The sequence below is a fragment of the Saccopteryx leptura genome, chromosome 1 (assembly GCF_036850995.1).
Source record: "Saccopteryx leptura isolate mSacLep1 chromosome 1, mSacLep1_pri_phased_curated, whole genome shotgun sequence".
Classification (NCBI taxonomy): Eukaryota; Metazoa; Chordata; class Mammalia; order Chiroptera; family Emballonuridae; genus Saccopteryx; species Saccopteryx leptura.
This window is the reverse complement of record NC_089503.1, coordinates 1,070,457-1,088,881: the sequence shown is the minus strand read 5'-3', so window position 1 is coordinate 1,088,881 and position 18,425 is coordinate 1,070,457. Positions and strand designations below refer to the sequence as shown.

General features: G+C 62.3%; 1 protein-coding gene across 2 annotated transcripts in view; it reads right to left on the bottom strand.

The window, feature by feature from the left end:
• Positions 1 to 1,817: 1,817 nt before the first annotated feature.
• The window catches only part of AP2A2 (adaptor related protein complex 2 subunit alpha 2), a 72,810-nt gene continuing 56,202 nt past the window's right edge, over positions 1,818 to 18,425 (bottom strand). For both annotated transcript variants that reach the window (XM_066372486.1, XM_066372527.1), the window contains exons 11-22: positions 17,971 to 18,153; positions 17,475 to 17,572; positions 16,923 to 17,154; positions 16,676 to 16,843; positions 10,450 to 10,610; positions 7,004 to 7,086; positions 5,571 to 5,660; positions 4,391 to 4,514; positions 3,254 to 3,370; positions 3,093 to 3,162; positions 2,867 to 3,001; positions 1,818 to 2,194 (exon numbers count right to left, since the gene is read on the bottom strand). In XM_066372486.1, coding sequence (XP_066228583.1) covers positions 2,117 to 2,194; positions 2,867 to 3,001; positions 3,093 to 3,162; positions 3,254 to 3,370; positions 4,391 to 4,514; positions 5,571 to 5,660; positions 7,004 to 7,086; positions 10,450 to 10,610; positions 16,676 to 16,843; positions 16,923 to 17,154; positions 17,475 to 17,572; positions 17,971 to 18,153 — 1,539 coding nt within the window. In that variant the 3' untranslated portion in view covers positions 1,818 to 2,116. The remainder of the gene's footprint in view (positions 2,195 to 2,866; positions 3,002 to 3,092; positions 3,163 to 3,253; positions 3,371 to 4,390; positions 4,515 to 5,570; positions 5,661 to 7,003; positions 7,087 to 10,449; positions 10,611 to 16,675; positions 16,844 to 16,922; positions 17,155 to 17,474; positions 17,573 to 17,970; positions 18,154 to 18,425) is intronic.

Below are 18,425 nucleotides of genomic sequence, written 5' to 3'. Positions count from 1 at the left end.
GGCCCTGGCCACCCTGCTCTGAAGAGCCCGTCCTGGCCAAGCGCCAGCCTGTGCCATCAGGGTGGGTGGCAGCATGGCTACAGAAAAGACCTCGACCGCAGGCAGGGCAGCTCCCCTTAAACACTACACACACGTGGTCACCTCTCCCTCCCACCCCTCCAGGGACGACACTGTCTCTTCCCCTTCCTGTCCCTCCGGGGATGACACTCACAGCCCCATCCCTCTGGGGACAGCTCACACAGTCCCATCAGCGTCCCATCATTGGTTTTTCCTTGGAAAAGACCACCCCTATGCCGCTCACACCTAGAATGGCACTGGGATGTGGGCCTAGCTCAGGGAAGATGCAGACTGACCCAGGAGACGCTCCTGTGGGCCGACCACACCACAGTGCCTGAGCACCGCGCACCGGCCACCACCTTGATCAAAAGCACCAGGAGCCTCACTGCTGTGGCACGCCCACGCCCACGCCCGCAGTGTGCACACCCTCCCCAGGGCTGCTGTCCACATGGCCAGCCAAGGGTCCATGCTCACGGAGTGCTGGCTGCTCAGGTTGCCACGGGCCACAGACCACACATTGCAGGAGCTACACAGAAGATGGGTGTGGGACGCTGGGTGGGGTGTCTGCAACATGGCATGGACCCCAGCACCCAGAGGGCACCTCCTGGAATCGCCTCCTCGGGACCCACTGCAGCACAGGCCCCACCTGGGTGCACTGACAGCTTCCGGCCACCAACAAGGAAGACTGCCTTCCAGAATCTTCTCTGTTAGTCACAGCTAACCCTGCAATCACCAGCCCCCAACCACTACGGTGCAACTCGAAGATGGGAGAGGCCAGCTCTGTGCCCTCTCAGGCCTCCGGGGACCCTCACCTCGCTGCACAGTCAGCCGGCACCACGAGCAAGCACCCCGTAAGAAGAGCGCTGGAGCCCTGGCCGGCTAGCTCGGTTGGTTAGAGCTTCGCCTTGAAGCACAGGGGTTGCCGGTTTGATCCCAGTCAAGGCACAGACAGGAACAGATCTATGTTCCTGTCCCTCTCCCTCTGCTTCTCCCTTCCTCTCTAAAGTCAATAAAAATAAAAAATGGCCCTGGCCGGTTGGCTCAGCGGTAGAGCGTTGGCCTAGCGTGTGGAGGACCCGGGTTCGATTCCCGGCCAGGGCACACAGGAGAAGCGCCCATTTGCTTCTCCACACCTCCGCCGCGCTTTCCTCTCTGTCTCTCTCTTCCCCTCCCGCAGCCGAGGCTCCATTGGAGCAGAGATGGCCCCGGCGCTGGGGAGGGCTCTGTGGCCTCTGCCTCAGGCGCTGGAGTGGCTCTGGTCGCAACATGGCGACGCCCAGGATGGGCAGATTATCACCCCCTGGTGGGCAGAGCGTCGCCCCATGGTGGGCGTGCCGGGTGGATCCCGGTCGGGCGCATGCGGGAGTCTGTCTGACTGTCTCTCCCCGTTTCCAGCTTCAGAAAAATGGAAAAAAATAAAAAAATAAATAAAAAATAATAAATAATAAATAAATAAAAATAAAAATAAAAAAAAACAGTGTTGGGAGGGAAACAACCACACCAACCAGCACACAGCTGTGTGGACAGGCGTGAGAAGCAGTGTCCAACGTTGAGGTTAGAGTCCTGACCCAGAGCAGGGGGCTGGGGGGGCTGCCGCCTGTGCTCCCAGGTCAGGGCCGCTGCCACCACCCCTGCGCCCGGTAGAACCCCCACGCCGGCCTCGTTGAGACCCAGCCCGATGACACAGAGCCACTGCGGTCCAGAGAAGCCAGGTGAGCAGCAGCACAGCACGGGCATTTTGATAAAATTTCAAAACACTGTCCTTTTCAAACTTCTAATTTCCCTTTAATTGCAGACGTAACCACAGAGCTGTCTTGATTTCTATAAAAACTGACCCCAGGACCCACGCTGCCCTGACCTGGCAGGCCGGCTGCAGTCCAGGCTCAGTCTTTCTCCCCTCATGCGGACTGTGTCCCTGCCTGGCCCGAGGGCCAAGGCGGAGGGCAGGCTGGGAGGGCCCCGCAGGGCACACACACACAGCACCACGTGCAGCATGGGGTGCGGACAACGGCAGAGGCGAGGAGACACAGGCCAGGAGCCTGACCTCTGTCCTCGGGGACTAAAACTGCTCCGACAGCAAAGCGCAGAGCCTCTGGGACACGGTCTCCTTACTCGTCCGCAGTGTGAGCCGGTACATCTGAAACAGAGCAGCAGGCAGGTCAGGGGCCACTGTGCACACATGGCCCTTGGGGTGGCCCTGGGGCAGTGGCCGCGCTCAACCCCCCTCCCCCCCCCCCCAGCCCTTCTCGGAGGCGCCTGCCCGTCTCACAGACTAGAGCACCAAGCACGCTCCCAGCAGCTGAACTGACACCATCTGACACTGGGGCCAGTGGGAACTCCAGGAGCTGTGGGGGTACGAGCTCCAGCCTCTGGGGGGCACAGGGCAGCTTCTCATACAGCCACCTGTGCGGACGCTGTGAGCCCACAGGCCCTCACTGGCCCCACTCAGAGACAGGAAGACAGACGTCCGCCCTGAGGCACACCCAGGGGCACCTGCAGCAGCTCTGCTCAGAAGGACCGGCTGGGACAGCCCAGGAGTCTGTCAGCAGGAGGGTGGGCCGACCCCGGGGCTGAGGCCGTCAGGGCCAGAGGGACATGCAGAGCTGCCTCAAGGAAAGGCCGGAGCAGACAGCAAGGCGCCAGGGCAGGTGCTGGGCAGCGGAGTGTCACGTGTGTCCATGGGGTGGGGTTACACAGGTGCACACATCTGTCGGATCTCCTCAAACCCAACACAGAGGACCAGGGTTCCCAGGGTGGACGACTGCACCACAGTACACACAGCGGCAGTGTGGCCACCGCCAGGCCTCACCTGGGCCTGCAGATTTGGCTCCAAGCGCAGCAAGCACCCAATCTGCGTGGTCCTCGTGTGGATGATACCGGCTCCCACAAAATTGGCAGGATTCGGGTCAACTTCCTCAAGGAGTGCGGAACCAAACCCAATAATCTGTGCCAGAGAAACGGGAGTTGGGACACTGGCGGCAGCAGAGGCGGGGGACACGGGCCCTGGCTGGGAGCCCCGCGAACAAGGCCATCACCTTGGCTTTGGTGACCTCTGTGTCCATCGGGTGCTTTGCCTTGAAGATGTTCTGCACTTCCTGCTGGGGACTGAGACACAGAGACCCGCGTCAGCCCCGCAGCCGGGCTGCGACGGCACAGTCAGCCGCCCCGCACCCCACCACTCAGGAGGGCCGCTCACCTGCTCAGCTGCTTCCAACGCTGGAAGAAATCCTGAGAAGCCATCTCTGTGGGCTGGAAAAACTTGTTGAGCGTGATGGGCAGCTTGACGGACACATTCTGAAAGGTCCCCCCGTACCTGTGAGCAACAGACATGCTGAGGAGAGCCGCAGGCAGCGAGACAGCCTGGCCTCAGCTGCAGGGCACCCCCACACGGTCCCCAGGGCGCAGGGCAGGGCCCAGGTAAAAGCAGGCAGCGAGACAGCCTGGCCTCAGCTGCAGGGCACCCCCACATGGTCCCCAGGGCGCAGGGCAGGGCCCAGGTAAAAGCAGGCAGCGAGACAGCCTGGCCTCAGCTGCAGAGCACCCCCACAAGGTCTCCAGGGCGCAGGGCAGGGCCCAGGTAAAAGCAGGCAGGGAGACAGCCTGGCCTCAGCTGCAGGGCACCCCCACACGCAGGGCCCAGGGCAGGGCAGGGCCCAGGTGAAAGCAGGCAGGGAGACAGCCTGGCCTCAGCTGCAGGGCACCCCCACACGCAGGGTTCCAGGGCCCAGGGCAGGGCCCAGGTGAAAGCAGCAGGCTGCTCATCAGCCCAGCTGCCAGCCAGAGGGCTGCCCTGTCCACAAGGGTGAGGGGCGTCCCGGCGGTGCTGCGCAGAGGCCGTCTCCGGGCGCGGCGGGCACCGGGCACAGGATGGCACCGGGCGTGTGCACGGCTCCTGCACACCTGTCAGTGGACTCTCCCCTGGCCGCGTGCCGCTGGGAGTACAACTGTGAGAACGCGCACAGCAGACGACCGTCACCCCTGCGGCTGGCCCCCAGCCCACCGGGGTAGGCCCCCCCGTCTCTCCGCTCGAGAGCACTGGGCCTTGGAGGGGTCACACGCCAGCAGGAGCCGCGGGCCTCACAGGCCCGGGCTCCCTTTATCTCCCCCATCTCCACACTCTGTGGCTGGTGCCACGGGGCACGTGGCCATGCCAGCACCCATGGGCTCCCCTCGGTGCTCACACCAGCCTCCAAGGGAAGGACGCTGAGCTTGGCAAGGACACACGGCTTGCAGGTGCACAGCTACATGCAGGCCCGCCCTATCGCAAGCTTCTGGCCAGAGCGGGGGTAGGGACACCCCGCCAGCCCACGGATGCCACCCCCGGGGCTCCCACCTGAACTGGATGTTGAGGACCGGGGCCTCAGTGAAGTCGGACACACACTCGATGTTGACCACCTGCTGCACCTGGGCGCCCCCGTCCACCGTCGGGTCCACCGGCTTGGTCTGCAGGCTCAGATGTGTACGTGTCAAGGAGGCCGTTTCAACACGGGGCAGTGGGTCCGAGCCAAGCCAGCCCAGTGTCCCCCAGGCCCCAGAGCCCAGGACAAGAAACATTCTGGAAGAGGCTCAAAAAGTGGAGCTCACGCTGCTGATCTTAGATGAAACCTTTATTACAGTTGATCCTGCACACAAGTGTCCTTAATGACTACCCTAGAATACTTAGCTTTAACGGGCAACATTTATAAGGTATTTATCTCAAGATAAAAGTGGCCTGACCGGTGGTGGCACAGTGGATAGAGTGCTGACCTGGGACACTGAAGTCCTAGGTTTGAGACCCCGGGGTTGCTGACTTGAGCGTGGGATCATAGACATGACCCCATGGTCGCTGGTTTGAGCTTAAAGGTTGCTGGGTTGAAGCCCAAGGTCGCTGGTCGCTGGCTTGAGCAAGAAAGAGGTCATTGGCCCAGCTGGAACCCCCCTCCATCCAGGCACATACGAAAGGCAATCAATGAACAGATCAAATGCCACGGCTATAGGTTGAAGCTTCTTGTCTCCTGCCCTTCCTGCCCCCGTCCCTCTCTCTCTAAAAACAAAAACCTGGGGGTCTGGCCGGTGGTGAGGAGGTTTTCCGGGCAGGCAGTGCCCTCATCTGGGCCAGCCTGGGCCTTCCACCACTTTATTTGGCCAGCCCAGCCCGGGAGGAAGAATTTGGGTACTGATGTGACCCTGGCTGGGAGAGTCCTAATCACACTGAGGATGTTTACTGGGGACAAGCCTCCCGTCTGAACACAGAGCCGCTGCAGGCAGACGCCAGCTCACCCCCGGCCTGGTGTGCACGCTGCTTCCCGCAGCAGCTGCCTGTGGGAGCCCCGGAGAAGGAAACCAGGGCTCAGCGGGCCTCAGAGCATCACAGGAGCGCGGAGCAAGCACCAAAGGGACAGACACATGCACGTCCTGTGAAAACACCACCTGGAAACATCTTGCTATTCTGGTTTTTAAATAAACCGCCCTCAAGCCCTCCTCCAATCCCCAGAGGGCTGCTGGCAGCGCACGGCCGATGGAGTCAAGGATATTGGCCTGAAGGTCATCCGAGCAGATCAGCGTTGGAGTGAAGTTCAGGAACTGCGTGGAGGTCTTATTCCCATAAAATATGAACATGCGACCTAGAAGGAAACGGCTCGTGTCACACACAGACCCCGAGGAGCGACGGGGAGACCCAGAGCCCCGCCCCCAGCTGAGTCCAGCCAAGTGTTGGGCCCCCTCCGGTGCCACAGCCAGTGCCGTCCAGCAGGGGTCCTGCCCCCATGGTGGTGCCCGTGGACCCGCCTGGTGGGTGTAAGGATGCTGCGATGTGTCCGGTTACTGATGCCAGGACAGAGATCTTACAGCAATCTGCACATTTTCATACCCGAGCTCAGGTGGAAAGTGACCCTCACACCCCAACCCCAGGGCCTGCCAAGGCCAGTTTCACTCCTTAATCAGAGCAGAAGTCAAGTGTCCCAACTCATTTTCAACACGGTGACCGTGACTGTGAGCCCTCACGGCGCCCCTGAAGGGCTGGAGGGTGGAGGCCGGCTCTCTCCCTCCTTCAGCTTCACTTGTTCTTTCCCCCTCACCCCCTTCAGTGCCCAGCTCAGTGGCATTGAGCACGTCCACACTGTTGTACAACCGTCACCACCGTCATCTCCAGAACTTTCTGTCTTCCCAGACTGACTCTCTGTCCCCATGAAACACCCACTCCCTGTCCCCTCCCCCAGGCCCGGCACCCACCACCATCTTCCAGTCTCTGTGGGTCTGACTCCTCTGGGGACCTCCCGTGAGTGGGTCACAGGCCGTGTCCTCCTGAGTCTGGCTTATCCACTCGGCACAGTGTCCTCAAGGTCCCTGCGTGCAGCCTGTGTCAGAGCGTCCCTCCTTCCTTCTCAGGGCTGAGTGCTACCCCGCTGCGCATACGAGCTGCACGCTGTGCGTCCACCCTGCGTCCACGGACACGCGGGCTGCCTCCACGTTCTAGCTGCTGTGGACGTGGGTGTGCCGTGTTTCTCTGAGACCTGCTCTCACTTCTTTTGGGTCTGCTCCCAGACGCGGGGTCGCTGGGTCGCACGGCAGATCCATGTCACTTTTAGGGACGCCCGCACTGCCCCCCAGCGGCTGCAGTGTCTCTCCTCCCCAACAGCGGCGCTCAGTGCCCCCGTTTCTCTTGTGAGTCTGTCTTGCTGGCAGCCCCCCGACAGGCATGTGCTCTGACAGGCATCTCGCTGTGGTTCGTCTGCGTTCTGTGACTAGTGATGCTGAACGCCTCCACACGTGTGTTTGGCTGTCTGTACATCTTCCTTAGCGACGTGGCGAGTCCTCCGCCCACTTTTTAACTAGGTGGCTGGTTCTCCTATTGTTGAGCTCAATTACACTCTATACTCCATGGCCTAGTCCCTTATCAGATACGCAACTTGGAAATATTTTCTCCACATGACTTCTAAGAGAAATGTCCATTAATTAAAACACATACCTAGATTCTGCCGAAATTCAGACTTAAGTCCAATTTGAAGCAGCTGGTTTTCAAACAATACACCATTATTTTTACAGACAAACCTAGGGGGAAAGGGACAGTATGTGAGTCACTCAAAGCCACCCACTGAAACTACAAAGATCTGCTCTGAAAAAGCGTCTAATGAACGCTAAGGCCAGAAAAGCCTGAGGGACATGAGGGAAGAGAAAGAAAAATATCCCCAAGAACATAAGCAGTGCCCACTAGAGACGGAAAATGAGCAGGCAGCAGGGACCCAGCCACACGGGGTGTGCACAGAGACGGCCGTCCTCTGCCCTCACGCTGGTCAACAACTCCCTGCTGCTCCGACTCCAGCAGGCCCCACATGTGCACACACTGCAGGAGGGACTGCGGGCCCTGACAACTAAGGCCGACCCCAGTCTAGGGAGGACCACGGTGTCCGGGCGACGCCCCGCTCCACAGCACGGTCCGTCCCCCCTCCCCCTCCTCCCCTCCCCCTCCCCCCTCCTCAGTGCAGGGTGAGCTGCACTGCGTGGGGCCCAGAGTGGCGTTCACTACATGGCGTCTACACTGCACAGAATTAGGAGGAAACACAACACGTGTCACTTTGCACTTGTGCTCCTCTCGGAGGAGCTCGTGTTCGGCCTCGTCCAGGTGCGTCAGTTACCACCGCCCACGGAAAGGGGGGGGGGCGGAGCAGGTCTCGCCGTCAGCGAGGACGCGCATGAGCCAGCCGGGCCGCCCGGACCCGGGTCGGCAGGCGAAGGAGAAGGGCGCCGGCAGGCAGAGTCCACGGGACTGTGCCCAGCACTCCACGCCCGCCCTCACGCAGTCCGGGGGGCTCCTGACACAGACGGCCCGTGGCAGCCGCCCCCACACCTCACAGTCTCCCAGCGCACAGTGCGCTGGCTGGAGCAGCTCAAACCAGGGGCCCTGCACTGTCCTCAGCGCCCCCCCAGAGGTGGTGATGCTCATCAGCACTGTGGTCTCAGCTGGCCCCTCAGGGGACACCGGGCCAGGACCAATCCAAGCAGCACAGAAGGCAGGCACAGGAGCAGCAGTGGAGATGTGGAGACAGCTCAGCACCCCCGTGACACCCCCGTGACCCCAGGGCCACAGGTGCCCCGCCTGTCCTGTCCTCTGTCCAGCTCCACGCACACAAAGCTCCACAAGGTAAAAAGCGCACACAGACTTCTTGAAACACACCTGAGGTGTGCGGCCAGGGTCCCAGAACCGACCACCAGGGACCCTCGGCTCCCACAGCACAACTGAGGCCACGGAGCTCCAAGGCCACAGTCATGGGCTGCTCCACCCACACCCGACTCCCACAACAGCGGGCCGCCCGCTGGGCCCCACTGCGCAGACGCAGGGCCAGGCCGCTGCTCCACCCACACCCGACTCCCACAACAGCGGGCCGCCCGCTGGGCCCCACTGCGCAGACGCAGGGCCAGGCCGCTGCTCCACCCACACCCGACTCCCAGGACAGAGGGCTGCCCGCTGGGCCCCACCGCGCAGACGCAGGGCCAGGCCGCTGCTCCACCCACACCCGACTCCCACGACAGAGGGCCGCCCGCTGGGCCCCACCGCGCAGACGCAAGACCAGGCAGCACGTGGCAGCTGGTGGAGACTAAGCCACCTGAAGTGCCACTTCTTAAGGAGATGGGAAGGGCGTGCACGAGTGACAGGTGACGGAAGTAGCCCAACCGTCAACGTCTGGTACTTTCAAAGGGTCATCTCAACCAAAAGGTGACGCTGTGGAGTTTTAGGGCTAATGCAGACCACTGTGGAAGGCGGGGGGCAGGCATGTCTCCCCACACCGGGAGCTGTGCGAGCCCCTATGCACTCGGCACCCCCACCCACACCGAGTTCACAGCAGACCCCCGGCACTCAGCACCGCCACACAGAGAGGTCCAGACAGCAGCCCAGAGACCACACAGCCACCGCACACCTGGACCGGGCAAGCCACCTGCCAGACAGCACAGAGGACCCAGGTCAGGGCGGCATTCACGCTCTGCCCTCCCAGAGGGCACCTGAGTCACGTGAGGAGCTCCAGCGGTGCCCCTGCCCCAGTCCAGGGGCTGCACAGCTTCCAAGAAGCCTACAGACACAGCGAGGGCTAGAACCCTGGAGGAGGCCCTGTCCCCAGGATGCACGGCAGCAGAGACGGGCCCGAGGGGCCTGTTCCAGCCGGAGGCGGGGGCCTTGCTCACTGCCCACCTGCCTCTCCTCGGTCTCACACCCAGCGGGAGGCGGGGACCTTGCTCACTGCCCACCTGCCTCTCCTCGGTCTCACACCCAGCGGGAGGCGGGGACCTTGCTCACTGCCCACCTGCCTCTCCTCGGTCTCACACCCAGCGGGAGGCGGGGACCTTGCTCACTGCCCACCTGCCTCTCCTCGGTCTCAGACCCAGCGGGAGGCGGGGGCCTTGCTCACTGCCCACCTGCCTCTCCTCGGTCTCACACCCAGCGGGAGGCGGGGACCTTGCTCACTACCTACCTGCCTCTCCTCGGTCTCACACCCAGCGGGAGGCAGGGACCTTGCTCACTGCCCACCTGCCTCTCCTCGGTCTCAGACCCAGTGGCCTGGGACGCCTGTTCCAGCCGGAGGCGGGGACCTTGCTCACTGCCCACCTGCCTCTCCTCGGTCACTGCCCACGAGCCCGGGAAGCAGACCCACGTGCAGCAGGGACACAGAGAGACTGAACAAACTGCAGACCACGCGGGCTCTGTGATGGTCCATCAAAAGAGCCAAGGACAAGGAGCCGCTCTTTGAAAACTGCCACCTCTGTAGGGAACAGAGCACACCTGCTCTCTATTGGGGGTGGGGCAGAGAGCGAGCCAGCAGGGAAAAGGGACGAACCCCACACACCAAACAGCATGAGGAAGGGACCGTGCTGGGAAGAGCAGGGCCCAGGCCAGTGCAGGGTCAGAGCGCAGACATCCAGGTGAGAGTCAGAGTGACGAGGACGGAGCGGGTCACAGGAGGGGCAGGCAGCCCCAGTCACAGGCTTTATGGAATAGAGCAGCAAGTATGCAAGTGAGAGTGAACCTTAAGAAAAGGCTGGGTACCCAGAAGGCAGGCACAGAGGGGGCCCCCGTCAGAGAGGAAAGGGTGCAGGGAGCGAGAACAGAGCTGCAGAGAGCAGCGCTCTGGACAGGGGACAGCTGACACCGCGGTGACACTGGCACACAACCAGACACGAGTGACAGCCAGCATGGCTTCTCCACCTGACCCCCTTCTTTTCCCAAACGGGAGCATCTTCAGTGCCAACCGACCGACAGCCAAGGCCGAGGTGGTGACAGAGCAAGCCCCCCGGCCCCAGAGGCCACGCCTCTGCCCAGGAGGGACCTGGAAGAAAGGACCTCGCCCGCCCCGCCCAGCTGACCAGGGCCCCGGGTCGCGGGCAGACAGAGGCCCTGTCCTCAGGAAGCAGGAGACCAACTACCTGGCAAAGTTGTCCTCGGAGCCGGGAGCGAGAGGCGCGACCGCGGAGGGCGAGTCTGAGAACACGTCCACGAGCAGCCCGCCAGAAGAGGGTGGCGGGCCCGCGGGCACCGGGGGCGCGGCCCCCAGGCCCAGGAGGTCTGCCGAGGGAGACGGCGTGGACTGGAAAAAAGGAAGAAGAGAGTCAGCATAGAAGAGCCCTCCGGGCATGCAGAGTCCAGCCAGGGGCAGGGCCTGCGTCCTGCCCCCACGGCTGCTGGGCTGCGTGGCGCATGTTGGGTGGGCAGGCGAGGGGCCACAGTGTTTCTGGGGCACGGCGGCACCAGAGTCAGGCCTCGCAATCAGCCCAGGGTGAGGATGGATCACAGCCGTACACAACTGGAAAATGGCCCAGCTTTGTTCACAAGTGTTACCAGAGAAAAAACAACGTCTAAAAACATTCTGTCATGCAAGAGACCGAAGAGGAATGTCCGGTTTGGCCCTGGCCAGTTGCTCAGCTGGTTAGAGTGTTGTCCCAAAACGACAAGGCTGCGGGTTCGAGACCCGGTCAGGGCACACCTGGGAAGCAACCAGTGAGTGCTTCCCTTCCCCACCCCTCTCCCTGCCTCTCTCGTCTTTCTAAATGTCAATCAGTCAATCAATCATAAAGCCCTAGCCAGACAGCGTGGTTGGCAGGAGTGTTGGCCCAAAGCACAGAGGTTGCCGGTTCAATCCCCGGTCAGGGCACACACAGGAACAGATCAATGTTCCTGCCTCTCTCATAAAAAAGAAAAAAAGAAACGTCTGGTTTGAGAAATAAGAACGTGCACATCAACTGAGGAGACAAAAGCAAGCATCACGGCGAGGTGCCCCGTGTGGCCACCATCACACTCATCTGCTTTACGCAGAAAAAGGAAATTAAATGCCTATAGGACATATTTTTGAAAAATAATTGCTGTTTAAACCTTTGCACAAAGAAAGAACAAGGCCGCTCGGAGAGCACTCACATGCTGACGTCGCAGGACACACCCACTGACGTCGCAGGACTCACGCACTGACGTCACAGGACACACCCACTGACATCGCAGGACTCACGCACGGACGTCGCAGGACACACCCACTGACATCGCAGGACTCACACACTGACGTCACAGGACACACGGACTCCTTCCCTGCTGGGAGCTCCAACTGCACAGCTGAAGCTCGCCCTTTGACCCTGCACCTCTGGGGCGGCCACCGCCAAACAGAAGGGGTTCTGGTGGTCACTGGGATTACACCGCCCGCAGAACCAGAGGTGTGAGCTGCTTTGCCCTGAAAGCTCATCCTCAGGGCCTGGACGGTCCCACGGGACGCCGCACAGGTCAGAGCCAGCTCACCGCGGCAGACAGCATGTCCAGACGCCATTCCCCAGACCGCGATCAGCTCCGCTCGTTTCAGCACAGACTCGTCCTCCCAGGGACCCAATGGTCTATGAGCTTGAGGAAGACGAGGGCCTCTCCTTCTGCAGCCGTGGACACGCGGTCCAGGCACAGGCCTCGCCCGCCTCCCACGTCCTGGCACAGGCACGCTCAGCATGCACACGTGGACATCCATGTTCGCATAAATAACAGCCCGTTTCTCTTCCACACAGCTACCACCGTGCACTGAATCCCTAAAGACTGGCCTGTGTAGGCAGGTGACACTACGTAAGAGTTCTACGTAGAGGTAGGAGGCGTTGCAAAATGCACGCCCTGCGGAGAGCATGTGGGTGACTCCGGTGGGATGGGCTCCAGGCCAAGTGGACAGAATGGACTCCTGACTGAGGGAGGACTCGGGGCAGCTGGGCAGAGAGCAGGAGACGGTGTGCAGTGCAGGAATGGTCTAGCAGCAGCTCCTCCGCCTCCCTGCACAGACAGGCGCCTGCGCACACGGCCACCGTCGGGAGCTGGCAGCACAGGAGGCGGCCTGGCACCATGCAGAGCAGGCACCTGTGCAGACGCGCCTGTGGCCGGAATGCGGTCCTCTCTCCTCTGCCAACCGGTTCCTCCAAAACAGGGCAAGCCTTTTTCTGAGTAGGACACCCCTTCCGTCCAGTTAAGTCAAAAACACATCCCAACTCACAACAGACACAAGTAAGTGCTGTGTTGGGGAATCCATCAGGAGGCCCCACCACGTGCTGGGACCCACTGCCCCCTTTCAGGGCTGGGGTGACTTCCCAGGGGAGCCCCCGGTGCCCAGTTGGCACAGTCACCCTCCTCACTCCAACAGCAAAGACAGCAAAAATCACTACAGCAAAAAGCACACCTGTGGATCATACACAAGACCCATGGTCACTGGCTTGAGCAAGGGGTCACTCACACTGCTGGAGCCCCCAGTCAAGGCACATATGAGAAAGCAATAAATGAACAACTAAAGTGCTGTAATGAAGAATTGATGCTTCTCTAGCCTGACCAGGCGGTGGCGCAGTGGATAGAGTGTCGGACTGGGATGCCGAGGACCCAGGTTCAAGACCCCGCGGTCGCCAGCTTGAGCGTGGGCTCATCTGGTTTGAGCAAAAGTTCACCAGCTTGTACCCAGGTCGCTGGCTCAAGCAAGGGGTTACTCAGTCTGCTGAAGGCCCGAAGTCAAGGCACATATGAGAAAGCAATCAATGAACTAAGGCAGGCAAACTTTTTACACAGGGGGCCAGTTCACTGTCCCTCAGACCGTTGGAGGGCTGGACTATAAAAGAAACTATGAACAAATCCCTATGCACACTGCACATATCTTATTTTAAAGTAAAAAAACAAAACGGGAACAAATACAGTATTTAAAATGAAGAACAAGTAAATTTAAATCAACAAACTGACCAGTATTTCAATGGGAACTATGGGCCTGCTTTTGGCTAATGAGATGGTCAATGTCCGGTTCCATATTTGTCACTGCTAGCCGTAACAAGTGATATGACGTGCTTCCAGAGCCATGATGCGTGCGTCCCGCGTCACCGGAAGTAGTACTGTATGTGAGCGACTCCGCGCTTTGTGGCACCGCCACATACAGTACTCCAGGAGCACAGGATGCGGTCACCTCTCACTGACCACCAATGAAAGAGGTGCCCCTTTCAGAAGTGCGGCCAGGGCCAGATAAATGGCCTTAGGGGGCCGCAGTTTGGGGACCCTTGAACTAAGGTGTCACAATGAAAAACTAATGATTGATGCTTCTCATCTCTCTCCGTTCCTGTCTGTCCCTATCTATCCCTCCCTCTCTCTGTAAAAAAAAAAAAAAAAAAAAAAAGAATGCTTTTCATCTCTCCCCCTTCCTGCCTGTCCCTGCCTGTCCCTCTCTCTGTCTCTCGCTGTCAGAAAAGAAAAGCACCCTATAACCAGGGGCACAGGGGGCCAGGCACCAGCAGCAGGCAGCGCGCAGGGCCATGCGTGCGGGAGCAGACCACTGCACAGCAAACGGCCTCTGCAGCAGCCAGGACTCCAAACTGCTGTTCACGTCAAACCAAGTGGCTCAGTGACATCTCGGGGGGGGCCTCCCCTTGGAGGACGGTTCCAGCCAGGAGGGCCCCTCCCCTGGCCTGCTTCTCCTGCCTCAGCCCCCCGGCCCCCGCAGGTCTCCCCTTTCGGAGGGGTCTCTGATGGGACTCCAGCCACCTGAGCCACGGGCTGTCAACCCAGACGGCAGTCATGTGCTCCCAGCCACGAACACCTGCCAGCAGCACTCACAGTCAAGAAGGCTCAGGGCCTGAGTTATAGAACGCACTGCACTGCACTGCACTGCCCAGGAAGAGGGCCTTCCTCCCACCCCCTCCACCCCCATGCTCCTAACAGAATGTTCAACCTTGTCATGGTTCTGTTTTCAAAGTGGAGCTCACTGCTGAGCACCAGAGCCTGGGTCCCAGGCCCACCACATCCTGACGTGAGCAGTACTGTGGCCGAAACGCCTCGCATACGCCTGTGCACGTCTCAGAACTCACCGAGTAGGAAAGAACCGAGCAGCTGCTGAGATGGAGGCCAGAGCCCGTTCCCTGCGCCCGCCTCGAGGTGCCCTGCTCGGAGGCCAGAGCTCATTTCCTGTGCCCGCCCCGAGGCGCCTGCTCGGAGGCCAGAGCCATTCCCTGCGCCCGCCTCGAGGCGCCCTGCTCGGAGGCCAGAGCCATTCCCTGTGCCCGCCTCGAGGCGCCCTGCTCGGAGGCCAGAGCCATTCCCTGTGCCCGCCTCGAGGCGCCTGCTCGGAGGCCAGAGCCCGTTCCCTGTGCCCGCCTCGAGGCGCCCTGCTCGGAGGCCAGAGCCATTCCCTGTGCCCGCCTCGAGGCGCCCTGCTCGGAGGCCAGAGCCCGTTCCCTGTGCCCGCCTCGAGGCGCCTGCTCGGAGGCCAGAGCCCGTTCCCTGTGCCCACCTCGAGGCGCCCTGCTCGGAGGCCAGAGCCATTCCCTGTGCCCGCCTCGAGGCGCCTGCTCGGAGGCCAGAGCCCGTTCCCTGTGCCCGCCTCGAGGCGCCTGCTCGGAGGCCAGAGCCCGTTCCCTGTGCCCACCTCGAGGCGCCCTGCTCGGAGGCCAGAGCCATTCCCTGTGCCCGCCTCGAGGCGCCTGCTCGGAGGCCAGAGCCATTCCCTGTGCCCGCCTCGAGGCGCCCTGCTCACGGTCACCGCTGCTGGACCGAGAGGCGGCCCCGGCAGCCCCAGCACAGACCAGCCGGCACAGGCCCCGGATGGCAGTGAGGGAGGGGTCCTGCACTGCTCGCCCCCATACGCCCCCACCCCAACAGCGAGTCCTCATTCAGACAGACCTCTGTGCAGGGCAGGGCGGCCGCTGTCTCTATGGCAACTGGCAGACCTGGCCGGTGTAACGCCAGCACCAGCTCATGAGCAAACCCGTGTGGGAACCACCCTCAGAAATCATGTCACTTTAGAACCCAATCTGTCAACGTCCCTGGCAGTGGGTGCCGCTGGGATCTCTCCACAGGCAGCGTCCACACCGGGGAGGCGGACAGCCCCGCGCTGCCTTCAGGCTCAGGCTCGCTCCGCGCCCACGGGCGAGGTCAAAGGCACGGTTTGAAAAGCAAGTCTTGTTGAAGGGGAGGACCACCTGGAGACAGCATGCATTTATCACTCACTCCAAAACCAACTCGTCCTGAGATTCCAAGGCCCGGCCAGAGAGCGGCCTCAGCAGGAGCCGCGCAGAGGGCCAGCCTGACAGGGCGCCTCTGGGGAGAAGGCCGCAGGCCCAGGTGGGGGGCCTGACCACGAGGTCTGAACACAGGGCCGCGTGTCCTGGCCTGAGGGGAGGACACAGTCTACACAGCACACAAGTGGAGGGGGCCGTGCGGAGGGACCCTGCCCAGGGGCACCTGGGCTTGGACATCAGCGCACTTTTGACAAGCAGACCACACGTCACCTCTGAAGCTCGTCCTCACAAAGGCCACCTGATAATGGAAAGTGGCATTATTCCCGTCACTGGACCAGCACCGTGGAAGGGAAACAGAGTGTGGACAAGCAGAAAGCCTGCGGTCTCGGGCAGCCGGCTGCCGTCGAGGGGACTGCCACAGGGCAGAGCTGGTGTGCCCACTCTCCGGGAGCTCCCAGTCCAGCTGGGGACAGCAACGACACCTGTGACACTCAACGTGGCACCTCCACCTGGCCAACATCAGAGGGCACACTTTGGTGTACTTTGAGTATTCCCCCGACGTCCTCCGTGGCAGGGAGGCGTGCTTCAGTCTAATCCACGCCTGAAAACCCCCAAGCACAGCACAAGGTGGGTCCCCCTCAAACCAGTAAGAGCACCCAGACAGGCCTCCCACCATAGCAATCCCGCAAAAGAGGGGAGTGACCCCATTTTATGAATCAATTCGAGATAAGGAGGACTGGGCGTTGAACGGGACTGCAGACAACAGGGTGCGAGGTCCGAAGGACAGACGGGCGCCTCGGGACGAGGCCGGGCTCGGGGCCCCCACCTGGCTCTCGGCACACACTTTCCCCAGCAGACAAAGGCTCCGCTGGCCCTGAGCCTCGGGGACCAGGCAGGGCGGGGCGGCAGGGAGGGACCCACCAGGGACCAGGCAGGGCGGGGGCAGGGGGGGGGGGGCGGCAGGGAGGGACCCACCGGGGACCAGGCAGGGCGGGGGCGGCGGCAGGGAGGGACCCACCGGGGACCAGGCAGGGCGGGGGCGGCGGCAGGGAGGGACCCACCGGGGACCAGGCAGGGCGGGGGCGGGGGGGGTGGGGAAGGCAGGGAGGGACCCACCGGGGACCAGGCAGGGCGGGGGCGGCGGCAGGGAGGGACCCACCGTGGCGCTGGCCGGGGCCGGCTCGGGGCCCCCGTTGAGGTCGGCGCCCCGCTCGCGCCTGCCCTCCTCCAGGCCGGCCACTGTGCTCGGGCCCTTCTTCCTCTTGAGCTTGGCCAGGATGGACGACTCCCGCTCCGGAAACGGGGGCATCTCCTCCAGGACGGTGGCCTGCAGGGAAGAGGCGGTCAGTGCTGGGCACGGCCCCGGTGCCCGGGCTGGCGTGGGCGGGCGGCGCCCCGGGAGGTACCAGGATGTCGGTGCTGGCGACGGCGCTGAGCCGCAAGTACTCCACGGCGCGCTGCTGCAGCTCCACGTCGGCGTTCCGCAGCTGGCTGTCGCTGCGCAGCACGTCCTGGATGGTGGGCTTCACCTCCGGGAACAGGTTCACGAACTTGATGTAGGTGGACAGCAGCAGGGCCCGGGTGGGCACGCTGCACAGGTGGAACTTGGAGTGCAGCAGGTGGAACTGCACCAGCGGGCTGGGGGGGGGCAGCGGAGGGCGGGGCGTCACCTCCGCCCCCCTCCCGCCCCTTCAGCCCCGCCCAGGGAGCTCGTGCTCCAGCTGCACACGGCAGGCACGCCTCCTCGGGGGACAGAGTGACCACACACCCATATCTGCACTCTCAACCTGGACCCCTGCTTTCTGCACAGCTTGCAGGACATAGAGCCGCCAGTCCGAGTGGAGGTGGCCTCACTCCAGGCTGTCCCGGCGGCCACCTCAGACCACCCACCAGGACGAGAACCAGCAGGTGCAGCCCCGCCCGAGCAGATTCTCCCTGACTCCCCGGGGGTGTCTCACCTGGACCTGGGGTCTCCAGCTATCAGGTTCCCAAACTCGCCCAGGATGTAGCCGCCCACTTTGACCAGGTTCTCGTGGCACGCCGGGGCCTGCAGGGCCTGCAGAGGGCATGGGGATGTGCCCGAGTGTAGTGGCGCAGGGAGGCCTCCCGGTGTCAGCCCCCCCTCCTGCCCCCCCCACAGCAGAGGAGCAGCAGCAGAGGAGCCCCAGAGGCAGAGGCGTGCCCAAACTGCCTCCTAACGAGAGCCCTGCTCCCCAAAGCTGACGGTCAGGCCCTGGGCAGCAGCAGAGGCCCCATGGGCTCTCGTGCACAGGGAGGCAAGCCCAAGGCACCAGCTCTGTGTCCTGCAGTCAGGTGGCCTCTAGAGAACCGACTGCCCCACCCCCGGTCAGTGACGTGGAGACCGGGGTCAGAGGGCTGAGGGCCCAGCAGAGGGGCAGCAGGAGACGGAAGGGCAGGGAGCCATCCCCGGGCCCACCCCGGGGCGGCGGGTACCTCGAACACCGTCTTGGCGGCGTAACCCTGCACATCGTCCCGGTTGATGACAATCTGAATGACACGGTACCACACCTCCTCGCTCACATAGTCGCCCGCGATCCGGATCAGGTTCAGGATGGTGTCCACATACCACGTGTAGTCCACGGCGTACTTCTCCGCCAAAATGGCGACTTTCAGCACCTAGAGGAGGCGGCCGCTCAGTGTAGGGGCCCGCAGCCCCTCACAGCAGGGTGTCCACACAGGGCTTCAGAACTGAACCCACACGGCCGAGCTCAGCGCCAGGACACTCCCACAGGGTCTCAGAGGAGCCCAGTCAGTCTAAGGTTTGCAGATCTGACTGAGGGAAGCCACACACCCTCCAGCACCAGACACGACAAGACACCCCTAGGAACACGCAGCAGAGACCAGGTGTAGCTCCAGGAATGCGTGAGGGCCGACCTGACCAAGACAGG